The sequence below is a fragment of the Nomia melanderi genome, chromosome 6 (assembly GCF_051020985.1).
Source record: "Nomia melanderi isolate GNS246 chromosome 6, iyNomMela1, whole genome shotgun sequence".
Taxonomy (NCBI): domain Eukaryota; kingdom Metazoa; phylum Arthropoda; class Insecta; order Hymenoptera; family Halictidae; genus Nomia; species Nomia melanderi.
In genome coordinates this window covers 2,043,439-2,067,592 of record NC_135004.1, presented here as the reverse complement: position 1 = coordinate 2,067,592, position 24,154 = coordinate 2,043,439, and the positions used below count along the sequence as shown (strand labels likewise).

Genomic DNA, 24,154 nt, shown 5'->3' with positions numbered 1-24,154 from the left:
TTGGAATTTCTAAAAATTGCATTCGAATTTCGATCAACTTCGACAAATGTTCCTTTCCCCAGGAAAAACATCTTTCAAATGAATCAACCTAGCAAACCCCAAAATTCCTTAATTTATAATCTAGACATCACCTCTATCTTCTAATCAAAATTCTTACAATCCACAAAAGTTCTCCGGTAATTAACGCATCGTCCTTAACCACCAATCGTCCCAAATGAAAACAGAACAATCCTCGAAGGAATCAATCCTCAACAGAAGAATCGTTCAAAGCAAAAACAGCAAAATCTTTCAATGCAACTTCTCCAAACATTCTCAATTAATTGATCCAACATCGCCAAACATCTGCATCGATAGACGCATCTCCGCGTCTTTGTCTCGGTCGTTCTCCGTCGAAACAAGAGTGAAGGAATGGAACAACGGCCGATGGCGGCCGAGGCGATTCCATTGAACCCGGCTGCGAGGGTTCAATCGCGGGCCGACACACCGATGGAATTCTCCGCGCGGGGAACGCGCTCGGTGCACGCACGCCCACACGCGACCCGCGTCGCGCTTCATAAAGGTTACGCATTAATCTCGGTGCGTTACGCGCCGCTAAGGTTCTCCGGTTTCGCGCGTGCACGCCAGCGAGCATTCAAAACGGAGGCAGTCAGCCAGCCAGCCAGCCAAAGCCAGCGATCGCAGAGCCCGCAGAACGAAAGACAAAGGCGTTGTTCGCTCGCTGGCGCACCTTCTTGCCCAGGAATTCCGGTTCGCCCCGATACACACGACCAATGGATCTACGATCATTGTCCGCCAAAGATGGATCGCGACTCACGTGGGAAATCTGAATAGCACGATCGTCTCGCGGCTCGCGACAGCGCCGTCCTCTAAAAATACTCCCGTAGGTGGTCGACGAACGATACACCGCGAAACGAACGCGCGGAAGCTGCTTGTTAACAGCAATCAAATTAACAGTACAACAGCGCAACAATAACGGTAATAAAGTTAACAGTAATTCCGGTATCACACTGGGTATATTGGTCTACACGAAGACACGATACTAATAGATTAACTTCGATCACTGCTCCGTAACAAGACTGAACTTTCATTCGGCTTAGTATCGGGTTCCCGATTCGCGAAGGACTGTTTCTTCCACAACGAGCCAATCATCATTTTCGTCGGTTATTATTTCATTATCATTTTCTTCCACTTCGTGTGCAGCTAAGTTAACTCAGAGACAGCTACGGGCAGCATCCAATCATTCTAAATCATCAATAGATCGTAGCTACTTCCGTAACAAGAGAGGAAAAGTATGGTTTCCACGTAATCCAGCGCGCCCCGATAGACCTTTCTAATTGGCAGCTGATAAATTGCAACCGGTGGATCGAAATTAAGCGTATCTGAGCCCGGACGAAGCTCGACGTTAGGAAATTTGCGGGATGTTTCGGTGTAAACGAGGCCCATTTGTTTACGCGGCCGAGATAAGGAGCGGCGCTGCCCGATAGAGAAAAGGCTCGCGGTAATTGCCGCGGCTGGATGTACCGGATGTCGATTATCGTGGGCGTATGCGAACACGCGTGCGCCTCGCTTGCTCTCGAGGAGGATCATTTACACTCGGTGCCTTATTACGAGCGGCGTCGTGATCTAGTAAATGTACAGCCGGGAGTTTTCGCACCTCACGCTCTTTCGTGCCTCGTCGAACGTACACATCGTATTTCAGGCCCGCGTTAACACAGCGGACGTTAAGGGGAAAACTGAAAGAGCGGGCCGCTCCGCGCGGCTTCTAAACGCGGACTCGGACGTTTCATTTATTATCGAACCTCCGACGGAGTGAAGCGGCTCGTAACCTTCCCTCTTGCTCCCGCCGTCCGTTTGCCCCCCTTTCTCCCTGCACGGGGGATCCAGGGCCGTCTCAGGCAATAGGCTTCCTCTGGTACTGAGATTAGAGTCCACGGAAAATTGTTGTTCACGTGGTTTAGGGTTAACGTATAATTTTAATCGGGGAATAATTCAATTTGACTTCATTCACAGACAACTGCAACTGCGAAGGTTCTCAGGTATTACCAAGAAATTACTGGTAGATTTCAAAATCGACTGGAGTGCTTAACAGATTAATGAAGGTATTCGTTGAACTGTGGTAACATTAGGTGACTTCAATGCAAACCTTATACTGACTTGTGAATAGTTTTGTGTCTCAAGGAATCAACATTTCATTCGCGAACTGTTGTTCAGCGTTCAGAATGAAATTCCTAAGTATTACAATAAAATCTCGACTATACGAAACCATTCGTAAATCCTAATAACTCTAGTCCCCCTACAGTTTAAAGATGACAGGTTAATGAAATTAAGAAGAGAATACAGAGATCAACGACAGGTGACTAGGACAACTGAGCAACGTGTCTTGCTGAAAAACTTAAAGGAAGTCGAGAGGGAACGATAACCGGGATGCGGCCCTGAAGGATCGAGCTGCTCCGACGCGGGGATCGTTAAGTTCTGCTGGGAAAGTGGTTTTCAGGGGACTCGAGGCGGTCGACGTTCGCGTTGGTAGTGGAAACGGTCGCCGCCGGAGCAGACGGGTTTCGAGTTCCGCGGTCTCGCCCGCCCGCGGTTTCGAAACGACCGGAGCCGGCGAAAGATCAGCCGGGCCCGACGAACGGGAAATAAGGAAACTCCTTTCGATCGCTAATCAGCGCGCGCACCACTCCTCGAAAGTGGATGCTCGCGTTCGCGCCGGCTCGCCGCGGCCGGGTGGGTGTGAGAACGGAACCGTTAAGTATCATTGAAGAAGCTGTGGGGGCGAGGCCATGGTAGACGCCGCTGCTCCCGCCCAGGTAGCTCTCTCGCGGTTTATACCGGTCTGCGGAGGACCCGGGCTTCGAAGATCCTATTAAACGCGAAACTTTACGAGCCGGCTGCCTTCACGGGGAGATAAACGTTCCGTGCATTACCTTGAAACGGGCCAGCCTGAACTTTTCGCCGTATTTACCGAACGAGACGCGAAATCGTTGACATTCCTCCCTTCGCCTCGCCGATTCTCCGTTCTGCAGCGACCTCGCCGTTGCCTGCATTTTTCCTCCTTCCCGTGTTTTTACAGCGAACTCGATACTGTTGAGCACCTGGCAGCCCTGCCAACAGCTTCCTCCGTCTTCTATCAAATCTCCCTTAACTCTGATGGTTCCGACAGTTCACCTTTACTCGTTTTCCGTAAAGCTTTTGTTCAGACTTTGTCAAGATGTTTATAGTTAAGTTTGCAAGTAAACACTGGTACAATGTTAACGGAACATTTCGGTATGCATAATTGTTGCTTTTAAATAGGGATCCTGATGAACACGTTTCCAGATAAACGTAGACATGGTACGTCATGATGAGAACGTTAAAGATAAGAATTAACAGAAATGATAGTATTGGAAATAACCTTGATATTAATAATAATAGTGGCAGTAAATAATAATAATAGTTATTACGAATGCATATAGTACTTAATGGGGTAGTATGTGATACTTTCTTTACGAGAACAATGTACATAGTCGACATCCGATACTCTAAGCGTAAAACAGAAGAATTATCTTCGAATCGCTGAATCCCCAGTTTATCGGTCAACCTTGCACCCATAATCTTCACCAACAATTACTTTCAAAGTCAATGCCTACAAGCTTCTGGTCTCCGACCATTAACTTTCGGAGGCCGTGAAACGTTCCGAAAGTGTTACGCCACTCAACAACTGCCGGTTACGCAAGAAACGGCCGGATAATCGAGCCGGATGATAAATCGTCTTGAAAGGAGCGAGCAGAGATATTCGCGGGGTGGTGTGTCGCCGCGTTCGCCGTCAGGTGAGGGCCGCGCGAGCTGGTCCCCCGGCTCGACGGACCGTCGGCCAGCCCCGGACGGCTCGGCTCTCGTGTGGGTGGCTGGTCAGGGTCTGTCAGGGCATAGTAGTCACAACAGTATGGCGGTCGCGCGCATACCCGGCCTCTCCGGAGCTTTCCCCGTCCGCCCGGGGGAGTCCTGGCAGTGGCTGACCGCGCTCAAGGTCCCATTCCCCCTTAATCGCCTTCCTTTTCGAGATCTTTCACTCGGTTCGCTCTCAATCGAACAGACCGCAATCTCCGGCCGAGGCTCGCTCGCTCGTGCGAGAGCGCTGGCTAGCTGGCTAGCCCACCGCCTGCGACTGCGATCCGTGGGGACGGCATTCCGCAACGGCAGCCGCAGATGCTGCGCCAACACGGGTATACTGACCCAATGATAACTGGCTTACCCTATAATCGTGTCGCGTCATTGCTCGATTATTCCGATACCCGCTCCTGCCTCGCGAGAACGACGGAGAGGGGAGCCTAGCTACCTGACGCGCGAACGTAGTCATCCGTGATCCCCGGTGATCGGTTATTCTTAGCCTACGTTGGGGGATCGACGAATTAATTACTACAATGCGCCGCGTGGCTGGGGATCCTAATTGAATCGATTGGATATTGAACTCACGAGGCAACTGTTGCTCTCGCGACGGGTTAAGGCGGAATGCAACGTGTTTTGTTTGTTTTTCTGACAGCGATTTTCAGGTTTGCTAGATCATTCGTCGCGTTTGTTGGAGACGGGGAGCACTGATTAGTAGAACGTTTGAAGGTCCTTTTGGATATTCTAGGTACTGGTGGTTTCTTTCGCTGTTTGCTAACGGTCACGTTACTAGAACGGTAACACAAGTTAACGTGAAAGTTGCGTCACGGATAGACACCGCAATGGCACGAGATCGTTTCATGAAACGTGCAGCACAGATTTGAGTAAAGTTTCTTTCGCAGCGATTAATAGAAGTTTCATCGAACCTAATGACCGGTAAAAGTAAATTTAATTTCCCGTAATATTCGATTTCTCTCGAAATTCACCTAGAAACTGCGGCAATTCATTAAACGGTGCACTCGACGTTGAAAGTCACTGGCTGTTAAACGCTCGAAACGAGCGTAAGACCGAGTCCCGCTCGAAAACGCAGACCCACGAGCGATCCAGGAGATCCAACGAGGCGGTCTTGACAAGCCAATGATCCGTGCTGGACCGAAGGCTACTAAAAAGTCGGTATCGGTTCGCTCAAAAACGATGAAACGGACGGTTGATCGTTGCTCTGCGAACGATCGGGTACCAGAAAACCGAGATTGCGGAAGATAGATCGCATGAATAAATATCTATCGATTGCAAGTCGGATTTTCCTTGAAGTTAATGACGATCAACCGACTTTCTACTCGGCCGATATTTAAACAATCATCACTGATATGACTTCGTCGACATTGACAAAAGTAAACCCAATGCTCAGTGTCAATAGAACTGACCAATACCATATCTTTTTTACTATGCTGGTATTCAACAATGTTCAATATACATTCCATTAACAATTTTTACAGTTACAATATTTACAAAGTACAATGTGTTATACATCTCTATGAAATATAGACAATATTTAACGAAAAGGTCTTATTAGCTTCTTAAATGTTAGATGATCAGCTGCTTCTTTAGCTGAAAGCTAAAAGTATTGTGTGAATAAAGTAAAAAAATTAATTAATATAAATTATTTGTGTATTGTCAACGAATGTCGAAACAAAGACGTTGCGATACGTCGATCCGACCCCGCGTCGAACCGTCAGTGCAATAACCCGGCGATCGCTTCCACGGAATCGGCCGTCTCGTCTATTCGGTTCCGTGGAACCAGTCACGAGCGATGATTAGTCGAATCGATCATTCGGAGAAACTATTGGCGGCGGGAATCGGGCCGGGGATGTTCCGCGGCGGCTCGCGAAACGGCTCGCGGCGCAGTGCTCTCCATTTTGAGAGAGCGGAGAGTCAGGCAATTACAACGTCACGGTCAAATTACGAGGGTTGATAAATGCGCGCCGGCGAATCGCGAATTCTGCTTTTTATTCTACCTCCTTTTAACTGCAGAAATTGAAATCAGATCTCTTTGAAATCGGATCAGAAGTGAAAATACTTTCTTGATAGCTGAACTAACTGAATATTGTACTTTGCTGTGCAAACGACTATAATCTTATTAATACTAGACTCATGGACGGATTATACGGTTTATTACATTATTCCTAGAAAAATTGATATAAGTTAGTACAGATCTTGGAAATTAGGAATTTAAAAATAGACTACTCGACATTTACGTAATCGCATCAATGAAACCCGACATAAACGTTTGTCAACTAATTTTCATCAAATTCAATACTCATCAAATTGACGTTCCGTAAACCTAGTGTTAATCTCTACTGTCCACCCGTTACACATATAAAACCCTCCATGCTCGCACATTAAACCACCATAAACCAAAAGCATGAGACGTAACAAAGCCAGAACGACAGAAGAACAAAATCACCAGAGTACATTCTATCAAACTAAAGCAACTGACGATCTACATAACCCCTAAACTGCACAGACATAGAGCTCGAAGATCAATCTGTATCGTCCGGAACCCACTAAGACATCATCGCCTCGAAGCAGCCACCGCTCGATCGTTACCGATCAAATATTCCCCACGTCTTACAGGAAGATTTAATCCGTTGTCAATCCCCGCAAACAGCATAAATCCCCGAGGCCCCAAGATCAGACATCGCGGATCCTCCCGTGGACAACTGTTACTCCGATCCAGCGTCCGCGGACGTTCATTTAATAAATCCAACGGAACGGGTTGTATCTTGTCCCGGCGGGGCCCGGTGATGGCCGCAATAAACCCGGCGAAGAATCACGATCCCTGCATTGATCAAAACGGGAATCGTTCGATCCCGGAAACGCCGAGCGGCGAGCCAGTCGCCGATCGGGTCCGTCCGAACGTATCGCGAATAGATAAGCAGTCGGCGACTACGACGAGGACGCGGAGGACGAGGACGTTACGAAACCGTGGCGGAGAGAAAATTTGAGGAACAGGGCGGGGAAAGGATGGAAATACCGGCGGCACTCGTCATTATTCCGAGACGGAGAATGGAGGCAGCCGTGTCTGAAAGGATCTACTCCGCGCCTACGTGCCTGATACGATACGTCCGATCGAAGCGACGGCATTCCAACGCGGCAACCCGGAAGGTGGCCGCGCGCGCGCCACCGCGGCCACCCGACATCGATTCGATTAGCTCCGATAAGTCATACTACCGGTGTCCCATGCGAACGGGCGCGTGCCCCGTGGCCCTGTGGAATGCCAAGGATCGTTCCCGTAACGAGAAAACGGAGGACGAACGATTTCACCCGTCGAATCTGTGCTCCAGCGTCGCTCGTGTAATCTGATTAGCCCCTGCATTGGCGATCGACGTGTCTAGCTGAATTTTAGCCTTACTAGTTTTGGGAAAATTCTGTATTCTCCAAGGAAATATCGCTGGGAGAATGTTCTGGTAATGTAGATGCGAAACCATTTTGTCAGGTTTTTATGAGATCGGAACAGGATCAATTACTTGTTTTGTTGTAAAATGTATATGTAATTCGGTTTTTCTTTGCTTTAGTTTTTTATTTCAATGTATATTGGGTGCATTTGCTCTGCGTTCGAAGTGTATGCTCGTCATTGGTTGATTCTATTACGTATTTCGCTAGAGATTTTTGAAACTTTTTACAGTTGACTGGTTAAAACGATCTACTTTGGATTAAAGTTGTCCTTTCCGAATAATTTTATAATATCTTCTTTCTCATTGCTCATATCAAACTTGTGGGTATCTATGTGCGCACCGAACTTTTTAGAGAACGCTGAATTCTGGTACATTACCGGGAGTCATTTGTAATTTCCATGATCACGGGAAAAAAGCCGTAGGATGGGCTCCGGTCAGCGTAATCCAACGGGAGCGACTTCTTTGAAGACTCATATGCGTTTCTAACTGGGTGGTAAAAAGTATTACGCTATTTATATCGGGAGAACCGTTAATTTAGAAGATATTTTAATCTCGTCGCCGGAATGCGGCACCAGTTACGCTTATCTACGTACACGTTTTTCTAAATCGTATCTTTTTCCCGGATAGAGGACAGCTGTAAGTGAGTCATGGACGAAAAATGTCGAGCCTCTCCCTCCGGACAAAGAAATTCGCGTGTACAGTATCATCCCCTATAATGAGAAAGATATATTCTGCTTTACGGGAATTACACGTTTGTATACTTTACGCTAAGTCCCACCAACATGGCCTTTTAAATTCTTACCCAACCTCTTCTCCTGCTTTTTCTATTTCCATACGAAAAATCTCATTTTATAGTAACTTTCCAACAATCTTTTAACCCGTTGCAGTTGAAAAACTCTCAATCGTTACAGTTCAACACAGCAAAATTATAAAGTTTCATATTTGATATCAGACTTAGAAGGGAAGTTGTCGAACCGGAAATTCAAAGAATTTTAAAACCTCGTGTATGGGTAGAGTAAGTCAAGCCTAATACATTGCAATTCTTTTTCATACAGAATTTCACTTTGAATGGGTGAAACCACCCCCTGAAAAAAATACAAATCTTTCTTTTCCCTGGATTATCTTGAAAACGTTAAGAGAGTGAAGAAGAGTTTAAACAAAAGATACATTGCTGTTTCACGTATGTAAAATTGCAAGTTAAAACTTTTTGAAAAGATCCAATTTTTACCCCCACCACCTTTCCGAAAAATTATCATAAAGACTTCTCGGGTTCGATAACTTCCCTCGTTAGCATAATACGTCGACACATGAAACATTGAATACAGCTTTGCCCCTTAATTTATACTTGATTTCTCTTCAAATGAGTTTCAACGAATGTCGTCTGTATCTCATCAGGAAACGTTGAATCGCGTTGAATGACCAAAAACTATTTCCAGTGAAAAACTTTCGAATGCAAAGGGTCAGTTGCGTTCTACGTGGCCCTACAGTAATTATCTGTTCGTTTCCGAATAGCCGCCAGCATCAATTGGTATGGACGAGAGTGGAGAAGCCTGGCGTCTGGTCGAAACGAATGCGCAATCGGCGCGGCGGCCGCTGTTCACGGCACAGGTGTGCATCGGAGGACTTCCTGCGCGCATACTGATCCGAGTGGCGCGAGCGCATCGTTCGCGTCTCGAAATATCGCGGCGACGCACGCACGTGGCCGGATCCCCGGCGCGGAAACTCGAGGCGCGAGGTATTTCTGGCTTTTATCGTCGCGCCGTCCGTCACGCGACACGGGTTAATAAATTCCCCGATGGAGGATCGACGGGTTTTCGACTGTGGAAGCCGGGAAGTCGGCTTCCAGGGATCGCCGTGCACGCGGTGTGAAGCATCCTTTTACAGTTACACGTTTCGCTGGCGTGGCGTTAACCCTTTCGCTCCGGAGAGCGTGTTCGTACTCGGACGAAAATTGTATGATCAAAGAAGACAGTGCGATGAAAGTAACACTGCAATTAACGCTTGGAAGGCAACGCGTTGAACGAAACAGCATTGAGTAAGGTCCTCTTAGCGCATCGTAAATGGGAATAAGGAAATGCGACTAAGGATAAAAGTTTTTACTTCAGTCTTAACTTTTATACTGATTTAACAATATATTCTTGACGGCGAGAACTACATTATATCGAGTCGTAAAATGTTTAAAGGTCTCAAGATTAAAAATAGAAGTATTGGATCTTGCTTAGGATTCAAGAAGAAACGTTTCTTAGAATCACCGCCAATTGGAGTACCATTGAACAAGAACTCAATGTACATTTTCAACACTGCATTCAACACTAGAATGTAACTCATATTGTCTGTTATACTCATTATTTGCTAAATGTTTGGTTCGATTTCGATTGCTGTAGTTACTTAAATACATATCATAATTTTCTACGTTTGAACCTCTAGTTTCCAAGATCGAAATGAAGGAATATCAGTTATTCTAAGAACGATAGAACAAACTGTAAACGTCCGTAAATCCAGTGTCAAACGCACCACAGAAGACAGAAAAACACAACCGTGTCTCCTACGGACTCCACGCTTGCCTCGATCTTAAGCGGCGCGTTCCGTTTAGCCAGCGATTCGCGAGCGACGCGTTCCGTCCGCGGAGATCGCATTTTATTACGGGCATGCCGGAACGAAAGGGTTAAGACCCGCGCGAGAGGGGCGCTAAAGCATTCACGGGCCAGCACCAGTTCGCCGCGGGCAAGATCCAGAACGCTGGCACGCCGAGGAACGATCGCCGCGGATTTTTATCTGCGAGGAATGTCCCCAAGCCGCTACCGGCGCGGCGGCGGCATTGCGCGAATGCCGCTTAGACGCGCACCGGTGCGGGATCGGTTTCTTTCGATCGGCCGCGGCCCCGAGGACGACGAGTTATCGATGTAACCTTCGACTCGGCCGTCGGGAATGCTCTATCGCTCAAAAAGTTGTCCCCCAGGCCACTAGCTTGCCGAGATCGAGCGTCGCCTAGACTCGCGCACGCGAGTCTTTTGCTATCCGATTACGGGGATCACGTCGGGAACACTGTTTCCGATCGAACGGGCTGGGTGTCGTAATAATTATTCGCTTATCGGCCGTGGGAAATATTTTCTTTACTGGAGAGGGCGTGTTCGGGTGTTCGTCGTTTTGCGAAAACCGGCTAGCTGCAGACAGGAGGAAGTGTCTAAGTGATTGGATGGATCAAGGGAAATACCAGAGCCCCGTGCGCATTCATCTCGCTGATATTCACTGTGAAACTTGGCTGCGGAAAGGTAATCGATACCAGCCTTTACTGGATGTCGTTAGGAACGTCTCAGGAAATAGATGCAGGATAAAGATGATTGCTTTGAATCGTGTGCCTGAGTTGGGATTTATTTGGGCAAGTTTGAAAGCTGCATTTATATCTACGTTAAAGATTCTTCATTAACTTTAACTTGTAATTGATCTTCTGATATTTTGAACTATTCGTGTCAATTACAAGAATCTTGAATCAACTGGTAGTCGGGATAGAAGAGGATTTGAGAAAGACAATTTCTTAATTCAGGTCTTCGAACCCATTCACTACTATTCATAGAACTAGAATTGCAGTTAACGGTAGAACCACCGCACAAGTCGAATTAACGGATTTCAGATTACTTATTTCGCAATTGTTGGTATGTCGATAGCGTTAGATATCCGAAATGATTCTAAAAACAAGTAGTTTCACCTCAATACTTCATTCGAGATATGAAGAAACTAAAGCAAATCTGTTGCTACAATTTTTATAAGGATCACACACTGATCATATTAAACATTCGCTAGTCGCAATGTTAAGCCACAATAAAACTATATATCTAAAAAATACAATAGAAAAGAAAGAAAATAAAAAAAGAGAACAACACCCGTATACCAAAAGTTAGTCAATCGCTTCGTCAAGTGTGAATCAGGCTTCAGCCGTCTAACTAGAAAGACAGTTTCGGCATGCGGACGATCATCCAGTATCGGTGATCTCGCCGATCGAGAGAAATCTAGGTAGCAAATGATACTCATTTCTCGTGTAGAGAAGTTCGAAAAGATAACGAGATGGAAGGCGAGGAGCAGATCCCGTTGGGCTCGAGTGGCTCGGCTCTAATTGGAGGGTCTGTGGTCCCTGGACGCACGAGGAATTCGTGCAAGCTGCAGATTCTCGCATTCCAGCGATGCAAGCGAGCGAGCGAGTGAACGAGCGAGCGATCGCTCGGTCGGTCCGGCTTCTCTCCTTCTCTTTCTGCATTTATAGAGCTGCTCGCGCCAAGTTTGAACTCGCGAGAGCCGTTCCTCCGCGCCGCTCCGTTCGCGAAACGGAAGATGCTCGACCGGTTTCTTTTTTGTCGCGCGGGCTCTTAGAACACGGCCATCGCCGCGCGTCTTGTCTCTTCTGCCCTCTCGCGCGAGGATTCCGAAGAGCGCGGCACGGGGTTCCTCTCTTGTTGCACCGTGCAACCCGCACGCGCACTGCAAAAATAAACGATCGCTCGTCGAACCGTTCTGTCGGTAGGAAAGTAATTTCGGTTTTCGAACGAGCCGCGACGAGATCGCCGGTTTTTCACATTATTCATTGATGAACGAGAAGATCGTGAGGGAAAAACGGATATCTTGAAGATTTACTCTTGCAATTTTTACAGAAAGTTATATGTATATATATATAAATTATGAGGATAAGAAGTGTATAATCTGTAAGAGGATTTTAGGGTCACTAAAACATTTAATAGAAGAATGTATAGAAGTGAAGAAAGTAGAATTTAGAAGGGCACCTTTTCAATCAACACACACCGATTTTAATGAAAGTTATGTGAAGCAGAGTTCTTAAGAACATATTTGACACGTATTGTTTCTTATCGGCCAACATTCACTTTGAAGGAGTGAAAACACCTCTCAAAGTTCAGAGTAGAAGATATACTTTTTACAATACCTCTGAAACTACAGGGATCTAGGAAAACAATTCTTTTATATTGTTCGCCTCGAAAAGAACAATTTACAATTCTTTTAGACAACCCGCATATATGTAAAATTGGTATAAATTATACGAATTATAGTGTTGATGTAAATTATACATGTGAACGCCACTGTATATATGTAAAACTAATATAAATTATATTAGTAAAACACTCAGTAGTTTCAGTGTCTACTTATTACTAATAAGATGTATCTCTGTCACGACTAAAATGAATGACCTACAAAATACACGAAGAATTGAAGCATTGCGTGCAACAGAACGATTTAGCATTTGAAGAACCGCGAACACATTAAGTGCACGTGCAACAGCCAAACAAATACAAAATTTCGAGTCACGAGAGCGCGCATCGATGTTCCTCGCGCTCTAGGGCCAACGATATCGCGAGGAGACTTTCGTTTTCAGCGTTTCCTCGCCGTCATCAGAATCCCGGTCCCGTTCCGTCGCTCGACCGTGACGGACAATGCTAGCACGGCGGATCGCGATTTTTCCGCGTCGACTCGTCTTCTTCCGCGGCGACCATGGTTTCCCACGCGCGCCGCTCAACATTTGCACAGTCAACATTCTTGCGCTAACTAATCAACGCCGCGTGAGTTTCCTTTGAGCCGCCGCTCGACCGTCGCTCTTTTGATTTTTCTTTGTCAGCTCGGCTTACGCCGAGGATACTGACGGAATAATTCGCCGTGTTCCTCGTTTGATGTCCCACTTTTATTACTAGACAACTTCTCAGCCGAGTTACTTGGTGCTATCGCCTTGATCTATATTTATGTTGTACGCAGAGCAAATGGTTTAACTCTGATCTGGCAAATGGTCCATTTGAATCCATGTTTTCTCAATCATATAATATAGGATGATAACGAGTAAGGTGGTCGAATTTTCCTACAGCATTCTATCTTTACCAAGGACGAAGGGGAATTCAGTGATATATCTTAATTGTTTCAAAACTTTAAACAATTTGAATTTTCTGTAATTAGGTCCTTCAATCGAAAGCTACTTTCCCATTCAAGATGGAACAACTCAAATTGACCTCACTGTGTTTCTTCTCATCGGGCTATCGAAAGTTGCATCTGTTAAATTTCTTCTAGGAGTACCTACTTTCCACGTTATTCAGCAACGCCGCTTACGCAAAATTCCTCGAGAGAAACTGATCGAAAATGCATTCCGATTGAATAAGAAAGAGAAAATGTTACGGACGACGGCAAGGACATTTATTGGCAATGCGAGGCCCGCGGCAATGCGTGTCTCCAAAATAGCCGATTCGTATTCGCTGGTCCGTTAACCGGCACGTTCTGATTCGCTCGCCACCCAGACGGCGACCGTTCGTCAGCGACGAAATCCTGGATACGATTTGAAACCGCGTCCGTGTTGCGTGACAATGAGTCGGCCTTTACAAGTATGCATCCGCCATTTACATCACGTTCGTCATTGTCAGGGATATCGGAGCACGCGGCGCGGCGCGCATGTAAATGCACGCACCGGGAATAGCGGTAATTCGTGCAGGTTGCGTGTTACCGAACACGACGTGGAAAACGTTCGAATGTTGTCATGTAAAGCTGTGTTCGCACTTGTTGCGCGAATCGAATCCGTGACTGTTCGGATTTCCCGATACGTCTGCTCACGGGTGGAACGTTATTGATTCATCGATAAGAATACTGAACGGATTTGATACAACCGGGAACCTAAGTACACCTACATGCAATTGAGAGTGTGCCTTATTTCGTAATACGTTCACACTTTCCACGTGAAACCGAGGCGGAATAGAAGACAATCCTAAATTGTTTAAATATAAAAGCTCTTTCTTTTTCTCTAGATTCCAAGTACGAATAATGCAAATGTTTCTTCGATCAAAATTGCTCCGTGTTGCTGGTAATATCAATGAAAAAACTTATGAGCGCAAAGAGTGAAAATTCTCCTTTGTTTCACTCGTTCTAGCGATTCTTCTATCTCGCATAAACTCGCCGTGTACAATGAACAAATATTAATAAATATCAAGTGGAAAGTCGTGCGTGATCTGCCATAGAACAAGGTGTTCGTGTGGGTCTCGCGGGGGCCCGGTTCCAGCCACGACCCAAATGGCACGCTCGAACTCGAGGAAATTCGAGCCCTCAAAGGCCGGCCAACTTCGTCTTTTTACCGGCCACACGACTCCAATCGCCTTATGGCGAAACACTGGCCAGTGGTGCTCAATTGCGGACAAAAGTGGTGTCCCGTAATCCCGTTGCTCTGAATCGGGAAGATTCGCGAGGCGTGTCACCGCGTTCTGACGAATTCGCGTGAAAGATCCCTATCCGACAAGACGATCGACGGAATCAAGATCCTGATGGCAAGGTCGCCCATTCTCGGCCGCTAATTACAGCGAGCGGCGCGACGCTTCGACGAAAGTTACGTTGTCCCCTTCGACATTCCTGACAAGCGGAAACGCGGGTACTTTTTGCGAGGGGAATTCTTCGGTGTTCCTGGAAACGCCCGCGGAATGGTGTTAAAGGACGAACGGACCTCGGGAAATGTTACGTTTCAGGTACTGGTTTTTAAGCTCGATTAAAAACACAAAGGTGTCGCCGACAGGGATCGTAAATTATCTGAAAAGAGCGCCGTGTATTGTTCTTTGAGGGACTTCCGGCTTGAGGAACGCGTTAACGTATTGGCATATAAGAGATTTTTTTTCTAAAAATCACTATAAATTTTTGGAATTTACCATACGTGATCTAATTTTCTTACGAGTCGTAACGTTCTAGTTTGAATATTTCAAAACTGAAGATCTTTTAATAATTGTACAGTAAAAAAATAATGAGAAGTAGGTGAAGGCTCGTTTTCAGTGAAATCTAGTGACGCACAAATTATCGCAGTCTTAGTTTAAAAAGAAATAGAAATAAAAGTGTAGTAGATTAATATTTCTAGAAATTGGTTAATTGTTACCCTCCAAAAATTTTGGAGAAAAGAAAAATTATTTTAACGATTTCACTGTACTGATACGCACGACTTCCGGCACAGAGTCCGCGGCGGACTCCGTGAAATTTTCCATTACTCTTTGGGCAAATAATGACTACAACATTAACTGATTACGTGGTTCGCTGGTGCCTCGTCACTTTGCGTCTCTGCGACGGTTATGCTAATCGACGCACATAAATGCACGCGTGACTCTCGAAAACGCGGCCGCCAGGACATAACCTATTGAATCCTAGCAGCATGAAACATTTATGAACCGTCGTGGATCGACAACGAAAAATTATAACGCGAGACATGCTAAGCCTGAAGGATTGTACTCACCGATAAACTGCCGCGCTATCCCGTCGATGCTCCGCAATGTTGTGTATTTGAATTTCTCGTTTCACGTGGACGTGTATCGTGCATCGCATTGAATAATACAACATCGATATCTTTCTGATGCCGGTTCCCGTTTCACTACGGAAAAACTGAATCGCAATGTGAACGTTGTTCTACAAATTCGAGCAAACACAGGTGGTTGCGCACGTTGCGTGAGATTGATGAACATTTTTCAAGGAAAAACCACTTGACTCGCGAGAATCGTCCAATAAGAGGCTCGAATTTGTGCGGACATCTCGCGCAGAATCACTAATTTGAAACTCAACCGTCACTACGGGAGTCAACATTGTTACTAGGGGTGAGCCATCTAAAGTGTTGGCAGAGATTATACGTCTACAGGAAAGTCCGTGGGATTCTGTAAAAAAATACGATTTTTCGTTTAACTTTCTTATTAAATGTGACTTTTAACTTTAATACTTGAATATATTATAAGGCACGAACGTGGAATAGGTCAGTGTGTAATAAAGCAAGATTATAAAATACATATAAGGGTCTGTTAACAGTACAACAAAAGCATTGGCATATTTACGAGTCGATAGTATAAATCATTGTAATATTCGATTTAACGTTTCGTATGTAATTACTCCTGTCGCCTAAGTCATTTTTAGGTTAAAAGCACTATCTCTTTGAATCATTCCTATAACATTACTTACGATCTATCAAAAACTTTATTCGATTCTAAATTTAACTATTCGTCTAACCGCGAATACATTACGAAATAGGTCGTGTTCACATGATCTTTCTTACTTAATTTGTGCATGAATGAATTTTGTGACTTAGTGTTCAAGACTCTCTCTCTCTCTCATAATATAACCCTTAATCGAGGACACGTTACTTTGTTCTAACCTTAATCTTATCTTCTGCAAAATTAGCCAATTTATAGACAAAAGTAGTAGCAAACAGATTAAAAAAAGTTGATATGATTTAGCGTTAATATAAGCTACCATTAATAGAACCTTTCATCGTTATGTTCCTCATTGATCATACGCTTTGTATGTACTTCGATCATTAGGCGCTATTTACATTCAATAGTTGTAGAGACATTTACGAGTCAATGTTTAAAAGCCCGGAGCAAGCACTATTACATAATTTTTTCCTATATGACAAAATTAACACATAATACCATTGATTTACCAGATAATTGTCACCGTTGCAACGGGAGATCTTCATTCCATCGCGAAAAAGAAACAACAATGTCGCCGCGAGTCTATTAGTTCCGAACCCGCAACGTCACGTGACACCGTAGTGGCGCTGCCGATCCTCTTATTTAGCAAGGTGAACGTTCCCTCCGAAATCGCGAAAGGGGCAGATCAACCTCGCGATAGGAGGAGCCGCGTTCCATCGCGAAAAGAAAAGATGCCACGGGTCACGCGAGATCAACGAAGCAGGAAGACGCAAGGTCGGCTGGAACGTGTAAGTCGGAGAAAATAAGTACTTATTCCTCTTTTTTTCGCGGCGAATCGAGGAGCATTGTGCGTGCTCGGCGCCCCGCGGCCATCGTAATGGATTATCGACATTCGATCTCGCATGGCTCGTTCGCGGACAATAACGCCGTCGAGAAAAGACTCTTCTTTTATCCGATGGAGGGCTCGCGCGTGGAGATAGAGATAGGGATCGAGAGAGGATACATTCTAAGCCGATCCGATACACTTCTGACCTGCGTCAAAGATTGCAGAGTCTGCTGACAATAATTGTTTCACGCGATCGATATATCACCGCGGACCGATATCCATCTGTCTTGTACCCCACCTAGTAGTATCTTATCGATCACCCGATATTCGGGAACATCGATCTCTTCTAAGGGATTTAATGTTAATAAAATCTTTCTCGATGGATATAATGGGTTATTATTATTATTTGTAATAATGTGGTACTTGCGACTTACCACTGATTTTCTTTAGTTTAATGTCCGGAGAATGTTCATGACGATTGGAAGGTGTTCAGAAACTATTGAGTTCCTTGGATATCTTAAGGACTCGTGAAGTCTTTGCGAAAGGTTTCCAGGACACGATGAATCCTCGTGAGTCGCGAGGGATTCTTTTGGTTCTTGGATGGCCTCCAAAAAACCTTCAGAAGACCTCAAAGTCCTTCGAAGAATATTCGAAGTCTAACTGTGGCTAAAGAAGCCATTGTGATAGTAGGTCTGAGTTAGGTCAACGTGGGGAGACCAAAATGAGCAATAGGAAGCAGAAGTTGCAGTGATCGGGAGTGGACGTAGCTATCACGATTAACGACTGTCAACAATTGTCAGCGATGGTAAAGTGTGACCAACAGTAGTTAACAATGGTTAGTAATGGTAAACAATGGTCAGTAATGGTCAATAATGGTCATTGATGGTCAACTAATGGTTAGTAATAGTCAACAAGAATTATCAACGGTCAGCAGTGGTCGGCAGTGGTTGGCAGTGGTCAGCAATGGTCAGAAATAATGAAAAATAGTTAAGAATGGTGAAGGATGAACATAAGCTCCAAGTGGGTGGCCTAGAATTGCCCACGATGGGCAAAGGAGTCCTGACAAGTCTCCAAGCTCGCGGCCACCGGACCTGCTTCGAGCTCGAGAGTTCGACGGAGATTAAAAATTGTTGCCTTCATTGCTCTATTTATACACTTCCATGAGAAATCAACGATAACCCTTGCGCACGATCAAATATTTGCGATTTCGATAGAAACTCATATTTATGGAATTCATGAACTCGAGTTTTCAGAGAACTTGCAATCGCATTAACTGAGTACCTAACGGACTTTACTGGCGATTTTCACCATTAAATATTACTTAAAGAAGATCGCATGGTGCAGTTTGTTAACATTCAAAGCTGCAATTTTTATTCTTCGATTCATTTAATCAAACCATTCGCAATGCGCGTAACACTTTTCGTTCGAGAATATTTTTCCACCTTACACTTGCTAATTTCACAGGCATTTCCATTGCAAAACGATTCACGTTAATTATTTGATTCGATTAAACAGTAACTACAACTGGAAACATAAATCGAAGGACTCGGTAACACTAAAGCATAACTTCTGACACTAAAACACGAACGGCAACCTTTCCACATTAATCGAAATATGATCTTTCAAGTGACTTCAATCGGAACTATCAAAAACTACCAAGAAGAATGTATTCCAATAACTTTAAACTAACGAGTTTTTATATTAACTGCCAATTTGTATGTCATGAAAAATACGAAAGTGACATCTTAAAGAGCAAAGTATTCGGACTGACGCACGAGATGGAAGATGTATCTCCCCGAAATACTCGAATCAATTCATGGATCTTTGAGCGAGCCCCTCCATCGACTCTATTACCTGGGCTCATCCGAAAATCCTTGCGATTTTCGAGATCGGAAGAGTGATTTATATGCACGCGCACGTTTACGATCCTATCGAGTTAACTCGAAGGTAACCTATCAAGAGTAAAGGTACCTCGGTCTCTCCGTGAGACCAGCAAGGAAGCCTCGTCATTGGTGGAAAGGGATGCCCAGCGATGTCCCAGGCAGAGGCAGAAAGGCGTTCGCCAGTCTCCTCTCGACGCTCCGAGTCAAAACGTTCCGAGGCACCTCGCCCGCTTCTCAACCGCGCGTTCTGAACGATTGTCAAATTATTCTTTCGTCGATCCATTATCAATTATTTTATTGACCGGTCCCGCGTGTACATCGATGATCATTGTTCCACGCGCCGTCATTTGCTCGCCTGTTTTTAATGATCTCCTTTTATCGCGTTTCTTACCGAAAAATCTCTACAAAAAGAACTAGGCGGAGACTCTTAATCGTTGCCTGTCGATCCGACGGATTTTTCGAAAGGACCATTCGCGAAACTGTAAACAGACCATCGGATTAAACATTAACATCGATTCCATTCCAACACGAGGACACTAATTCGGAAGTTCTGTGAACACTTCCCCGACTCTCGTGCAACGGAACCAGTGACTGTCGATTCCCAGCTCGTTCACGTGACCATCGATCACCGAAATGTCTAAAAGTTCCTGACCCGGGTCCCACCTCGCTTGAAGACTGGTAACGATCGGGGTGATATTAAAAGCGGCCGCAGGGGATCGTATTACCGTTCCACGGACCGCAGCTACCGAATGTATCACGGCGAAACGCTCGATTCGTGACACGAATAAGGTATTTAAATGTTTACTTCAACGTCGTCGGCGGCGGTTCGCGCGTTGTTCTGGCGGTGATCCGCTGGAAACTACGTTTCGGGGCTCGCATTCCGATGCTAAACAGCAAACGGACAAGGAAAAGGGGTCGGAGGGGAGCAAACCGGTAGGGGACTTCGATTCGCCGATTTCGGTCGAAATGAAGAAATAACAGGGGCGTTGGATGAAAATATTTATACAGAAACTGCGTCCGACTCGCGGGATGGTCCTGCTGGATGTCGGATCGCTAAATCGAGTACGACAGTTTTGCCAAGTCGACGAGAGGTTCATTCGAATGAACAAACAGTGGCGAATCGAAGATTGACGGACTAACGTGACGGGCTTACGTATACAAGCAGGATCCCGGGTTTTTGAGCGTGCTGCTATATATATATTGCTATTTTTAAAAGAACATGTAGAAGGGAATGGAAGGACTTACGTGGAAGGGAAATGGTGCAAGGGTTGTTTTGTTCTAGCGATTCAGATAAAGCAAACTTATATACTAATTAATGTTAATAACTTAACATTACTTTGAACTTACGTATGGTCTCAATTAATGTTAACAGCTTACCATTATTTTGTGCCAACTTATCTCGGTCTTAATTAACGGTAATAACTTAACATTATTTTATGCTAACTTATCTTGGTCCCAATGAATGTTAATAATTTAAGATTACCTTGAGTTAACCTATCTTAGTTGTAATTAATGTTAATAACTTACCATTATTTTGTGCCAACTCATCCTGTTCTTAATTAACGTCAATAACTTAACATTACCTTGAACTTATTGTTAATAACTGAACATTATTTTGTGCCAACTTATCTTGGTCTCAATTAATGTTAACAACTTACCATTATTTTGCGCCAACGTATCTTGATCTCAATTAATAATAATAACTTGACATTACCTTGAGCTAACCTATCTTAGTCTCAATTAATGTTACTACCTTAATATTATTTTGAGCCAACTTATCTATCGTCTTACTAATAGCAATGCACTGACGTTTGCCTATACCACCGAACAACAATCCTTCGACCGATTCTCGAATCGCGTTGGCTCCGCTCGATTCCCGTGACCACTCATCCCCGTGAATCGCAAAAATTCCGATCGGACGAGTCGTGAGCAGCGAATTAGAATGTCGGAAGCTCGCAGGCCGTTTCGCGCGATCCGGTGAATCATTGCCGATCGGCGGATCTGAGTCACGAATTAATCGCGTCATTGGGCCGACTAAAATTCCAATCGAAAGGAAAATCGCTCTCAGGTTCGACCGGTGCCATCGACCGATTAGCGGCCACGAAATTACCAATCCGGTCTTCCAAGACAGGCGTGCACACGCATGCGACTCGGGAACGCTTTCAGTTAGCAGGATGTGGGACATTAGAGGAACGAGTACGTGCGCACTGTGCAGCTTCGCGGTGTAAAAAAAGAATCTCCCCCGGATCGGGCGCCGTTTCCCGTCTCCAGATCGTCGAAAAAGCTCCCGGCTCCGGGACGCGAGAATGCCTGACTTAGGATCACCGGTTTTTGTGCTTCCGGACATCCTCGTCGCGATCGCTGTTAACCGGGGGAAGCTAGAAACGTGTGCTACTGGGTGGACGATCGAGACCTTGCGAATTAATGGGAGTTTTTTCAACGGGGACAAGATTAATAAAATTATTAGTAGATAGCGGATCTCAACAATCATGCCTCGCAGTGTGATGAAACAGGAGCGAAGTAAACGTTTGTTTCTTCCTTTATGAACTTAGGTAGATTGACGATGAGACACTATTTTTAGATAGATCAGTGCTTCTTCGAATCAAATTTTTCTTCTATTCCGCAAAATTGGACAAGAAGATAAATGTTTCATATTTTTATTGTTTCAAATCATGTTCGATCAACAATCATGTTCGTGGATCATTTTTATACCAAATACTTATCAAATATTTCGCACGAGATATAGACAGATAATTATAATTACAGATGCATTCGTACCATTTTTACACGCAACCCCAATCACTATCATCTACAACTCCGTTTCCTCCGGACTACAATCTTCAGACACAATCATCTCAATACGAACAGAATGTAACAGCCTCAGTGCCCGAAGCGTTGAATCGGAACAATTTCACAGGAAGCGGGAATACAGTCTCTGGTCCGTAAATTAGTCGATTTCCGTTCGTTGGGATTCAGCCGCAGAATGACGTTCGAGCGAAAAGAAGAAGAAAAAAAATTCAATTTGTCGCCCGCATTGGCCTCGAAGCTGCACTTTCACTCGCCACCCACAGAAAAGCGCAGCAACAGCTGCCGTTCGCTCGTTCGCTCGCTCGCTCGGGCGCAGGATATTTTTCGAATCTCAAGGGTACGCCACGCCAAGGGCTTCGGACGTTGGCAGCTGACAGTGCAGATGGGCTACACCTGCCTCCGCGCTATTTGCCGTCCCATTCCCGTTGTTGTTTCTGCGAGAAATCAGGCGCATGCCAGATTGCTCGGGCCGCGAAGACCACGCGGGGCCGCGCTTTTCCCGATTGATTTCTTTCGTTCCCGCAGAAACTTATTCCCCGTCGTTCAACGCGCTTCCTTTGCACCTATCCGCGCGCGTCATCGCGCTCGTTACTCGGCCACGACGCGCCGGCCAATTCCGAAGGAAGGCTAATGAGCAGGCCGCGCGTGTTTACGCGAATCCACGACCCATCCGTGGTAGAGATACAGCGGCGTTTTATTTTTCGCGTTGGCCGGATGCACGCGAGCGACACGAGACGACGGTTCGCGAGGAATAGAAACGTAATGTTTCCTTAGAACGAATGCACACTGTTGATCAGATCTTGATCCGCTCTCGGTTCTATCAGATATTCTTTAGTTGTCCATAATGCACACATTCGCACTATGTACTGCGAGATCACTTGATGGCTGGGGAACTCGGAAGATCGATCAGTTTTATTTCCTTTTTGGTTTTCTATTGGTTTTATTTCCTAATTTCTGATATTTTCGGACACTAATTTTACCGTTCGTTAATATGGTTACACGTAATCAATCAAAACTATGAAACTGTCAACTGGAAAGTCACTTCTCGCTTCTATGCCGTTCTGACAGACAAATGGTCCGATCTCGATTTGATCTCAATTTATCTTGGTTCGCCGAGAACAATAGACAAGAAAAGAATTTTAAACAATACGTGAATGGACCGAGAGTGGATCGATAGAGTATATCAGGTCTTATCCTTCTCGTGAGACAAAAGAACTTCGTTCCTCCGTTACTCCGAAACAATCTTCTGCGACGTTTTCCCGCAAATCGGTTGTGTGCATTTGGCCTTAACGCGTCGTAGGCTGCGTCATTCGCGCACGCGCTCGACTGTTCGGTTGAAAGTATATATGGCAATCGCGTATCCATAATAATCGCGCGAAACGAAAGTTTCGTAAAGTTTATTGTGGGGCAAATGAAAAGTAGCTTTCGGTTTCGCATAAACTCGAGCGTTGGCTCGGTGAAAACTGGAACGAATTTCTTGACATTTGATTGGATAATGTATTTTATCATTTATTCAGTAACTTTTGCTCCCGGCTTTATGTCCTCGTAAAGCGAAAGGTTAACGATCGTGGAACGCTTTTCGCTCGGGGCGGTGCTCGATCGTTTAAGCGAGAAATCGGCTGTTTCACCGTCGGTACGCCGTAGGTGTCACCGATTCTTTTCACGCGCGACCGTCGAATGTTTTCCTTGTTTAGTGTCGCAATCGCTGGCAGAAGAAGATTGCCATGAGACACGCGGGAATAAAAGAGATACGGGACCCGCGGCGTGCAAGGCACAATTAGCTCATTCATCGGGCGCGCACCCGCGTGGCCGCGCGCGCGTACCGCACCGTGTACATATTAAATTCTCGCACGACACGCACCGATGTGTACGTCGAGGGAACGCCGGCCTGTGTGTTATCTAGCAGGCGCCAACTGCTCTCTCGCTGCGACTCCGCGAAGATACGTGTTATTTATACGGAGATGAGAAGTTCGCCGATTATCGCTAAGCTAAATGATGCCGATAGAGCGTGTTTTTGAAGAATCTGATGGTTGATTGATTGATGATGGCATATCTGCGACGGTCACAGTGTTACACTTGATGTAAAGAAAATTAAATGAATGTTACAAGTATTGCTGTCTGAAGCAATAATAGGTTTCCTTAGTTTGATTGTTTTTAATATTTTATTTAGAAAACTTGTTATGTTTAATAGAATATTCTAGTTGAGAAGATCATTACAATGATGTACTTGGTATAAAAAGATGAAATTAACGCTATAAGTGTTGTCGTTTGAAGTAATAACACATGACATTGTACACAGAAACTCAATAACTTTCCTTATTTTCGTTTTTTTAATATTTTATATACAAGACTTTTTAGATTTAACCCTTTGCGGACGAATGTCGACACTCTGCC

At 45.0% G+C, this 24,154-nt stretch overlaps 2 protein-coding genes across 8 annotated transcripts in view; one reads left to right on the top strand and one right to left on the bottom strand.

The window, feature by feature from the left end:
• Positions 1-20,737, bottom strand: part of LOC116427506 (uncharacterized) — a 191,833-nt gene extending 171,096 nt beyond the window's left edge. For 3 of the 5 annotated variants that reach the window (XR_012998778.1, XM_076368366.1, XM_076368365.1), the window contains exons 1-2: positions 16,753-16,824; positions 15,562-15,973 (exon numbers count right to left, since the gene is read on the bottom strand). Coding sequence is in view for 2 of the 5 variants with exons in the window: in XM_076368366.1 (XP_076224481.1) it covers positions 15,562-15,665 (104 nt within the window). In the remaining 3 variants the exon portion in view is untranslated. Of the gene's footprint in view, positions 1-15,561; positions 15,974-16,741; positions 16,825-20,610 lie in introns of those variants that run through there. The other 2 variants (XR_012998780.1, XR_012998779.1) reach the window with 2 other exon arrangements.
• The window catches only part of bbg (PDZ domain-containing protein big bang), a 100,916-nt gene that overhangs the window by 31,064 nt on the left and 45,698 nt on the right, over positions 1-24,154 (top strand). The window lies entirely within an intron of this gene.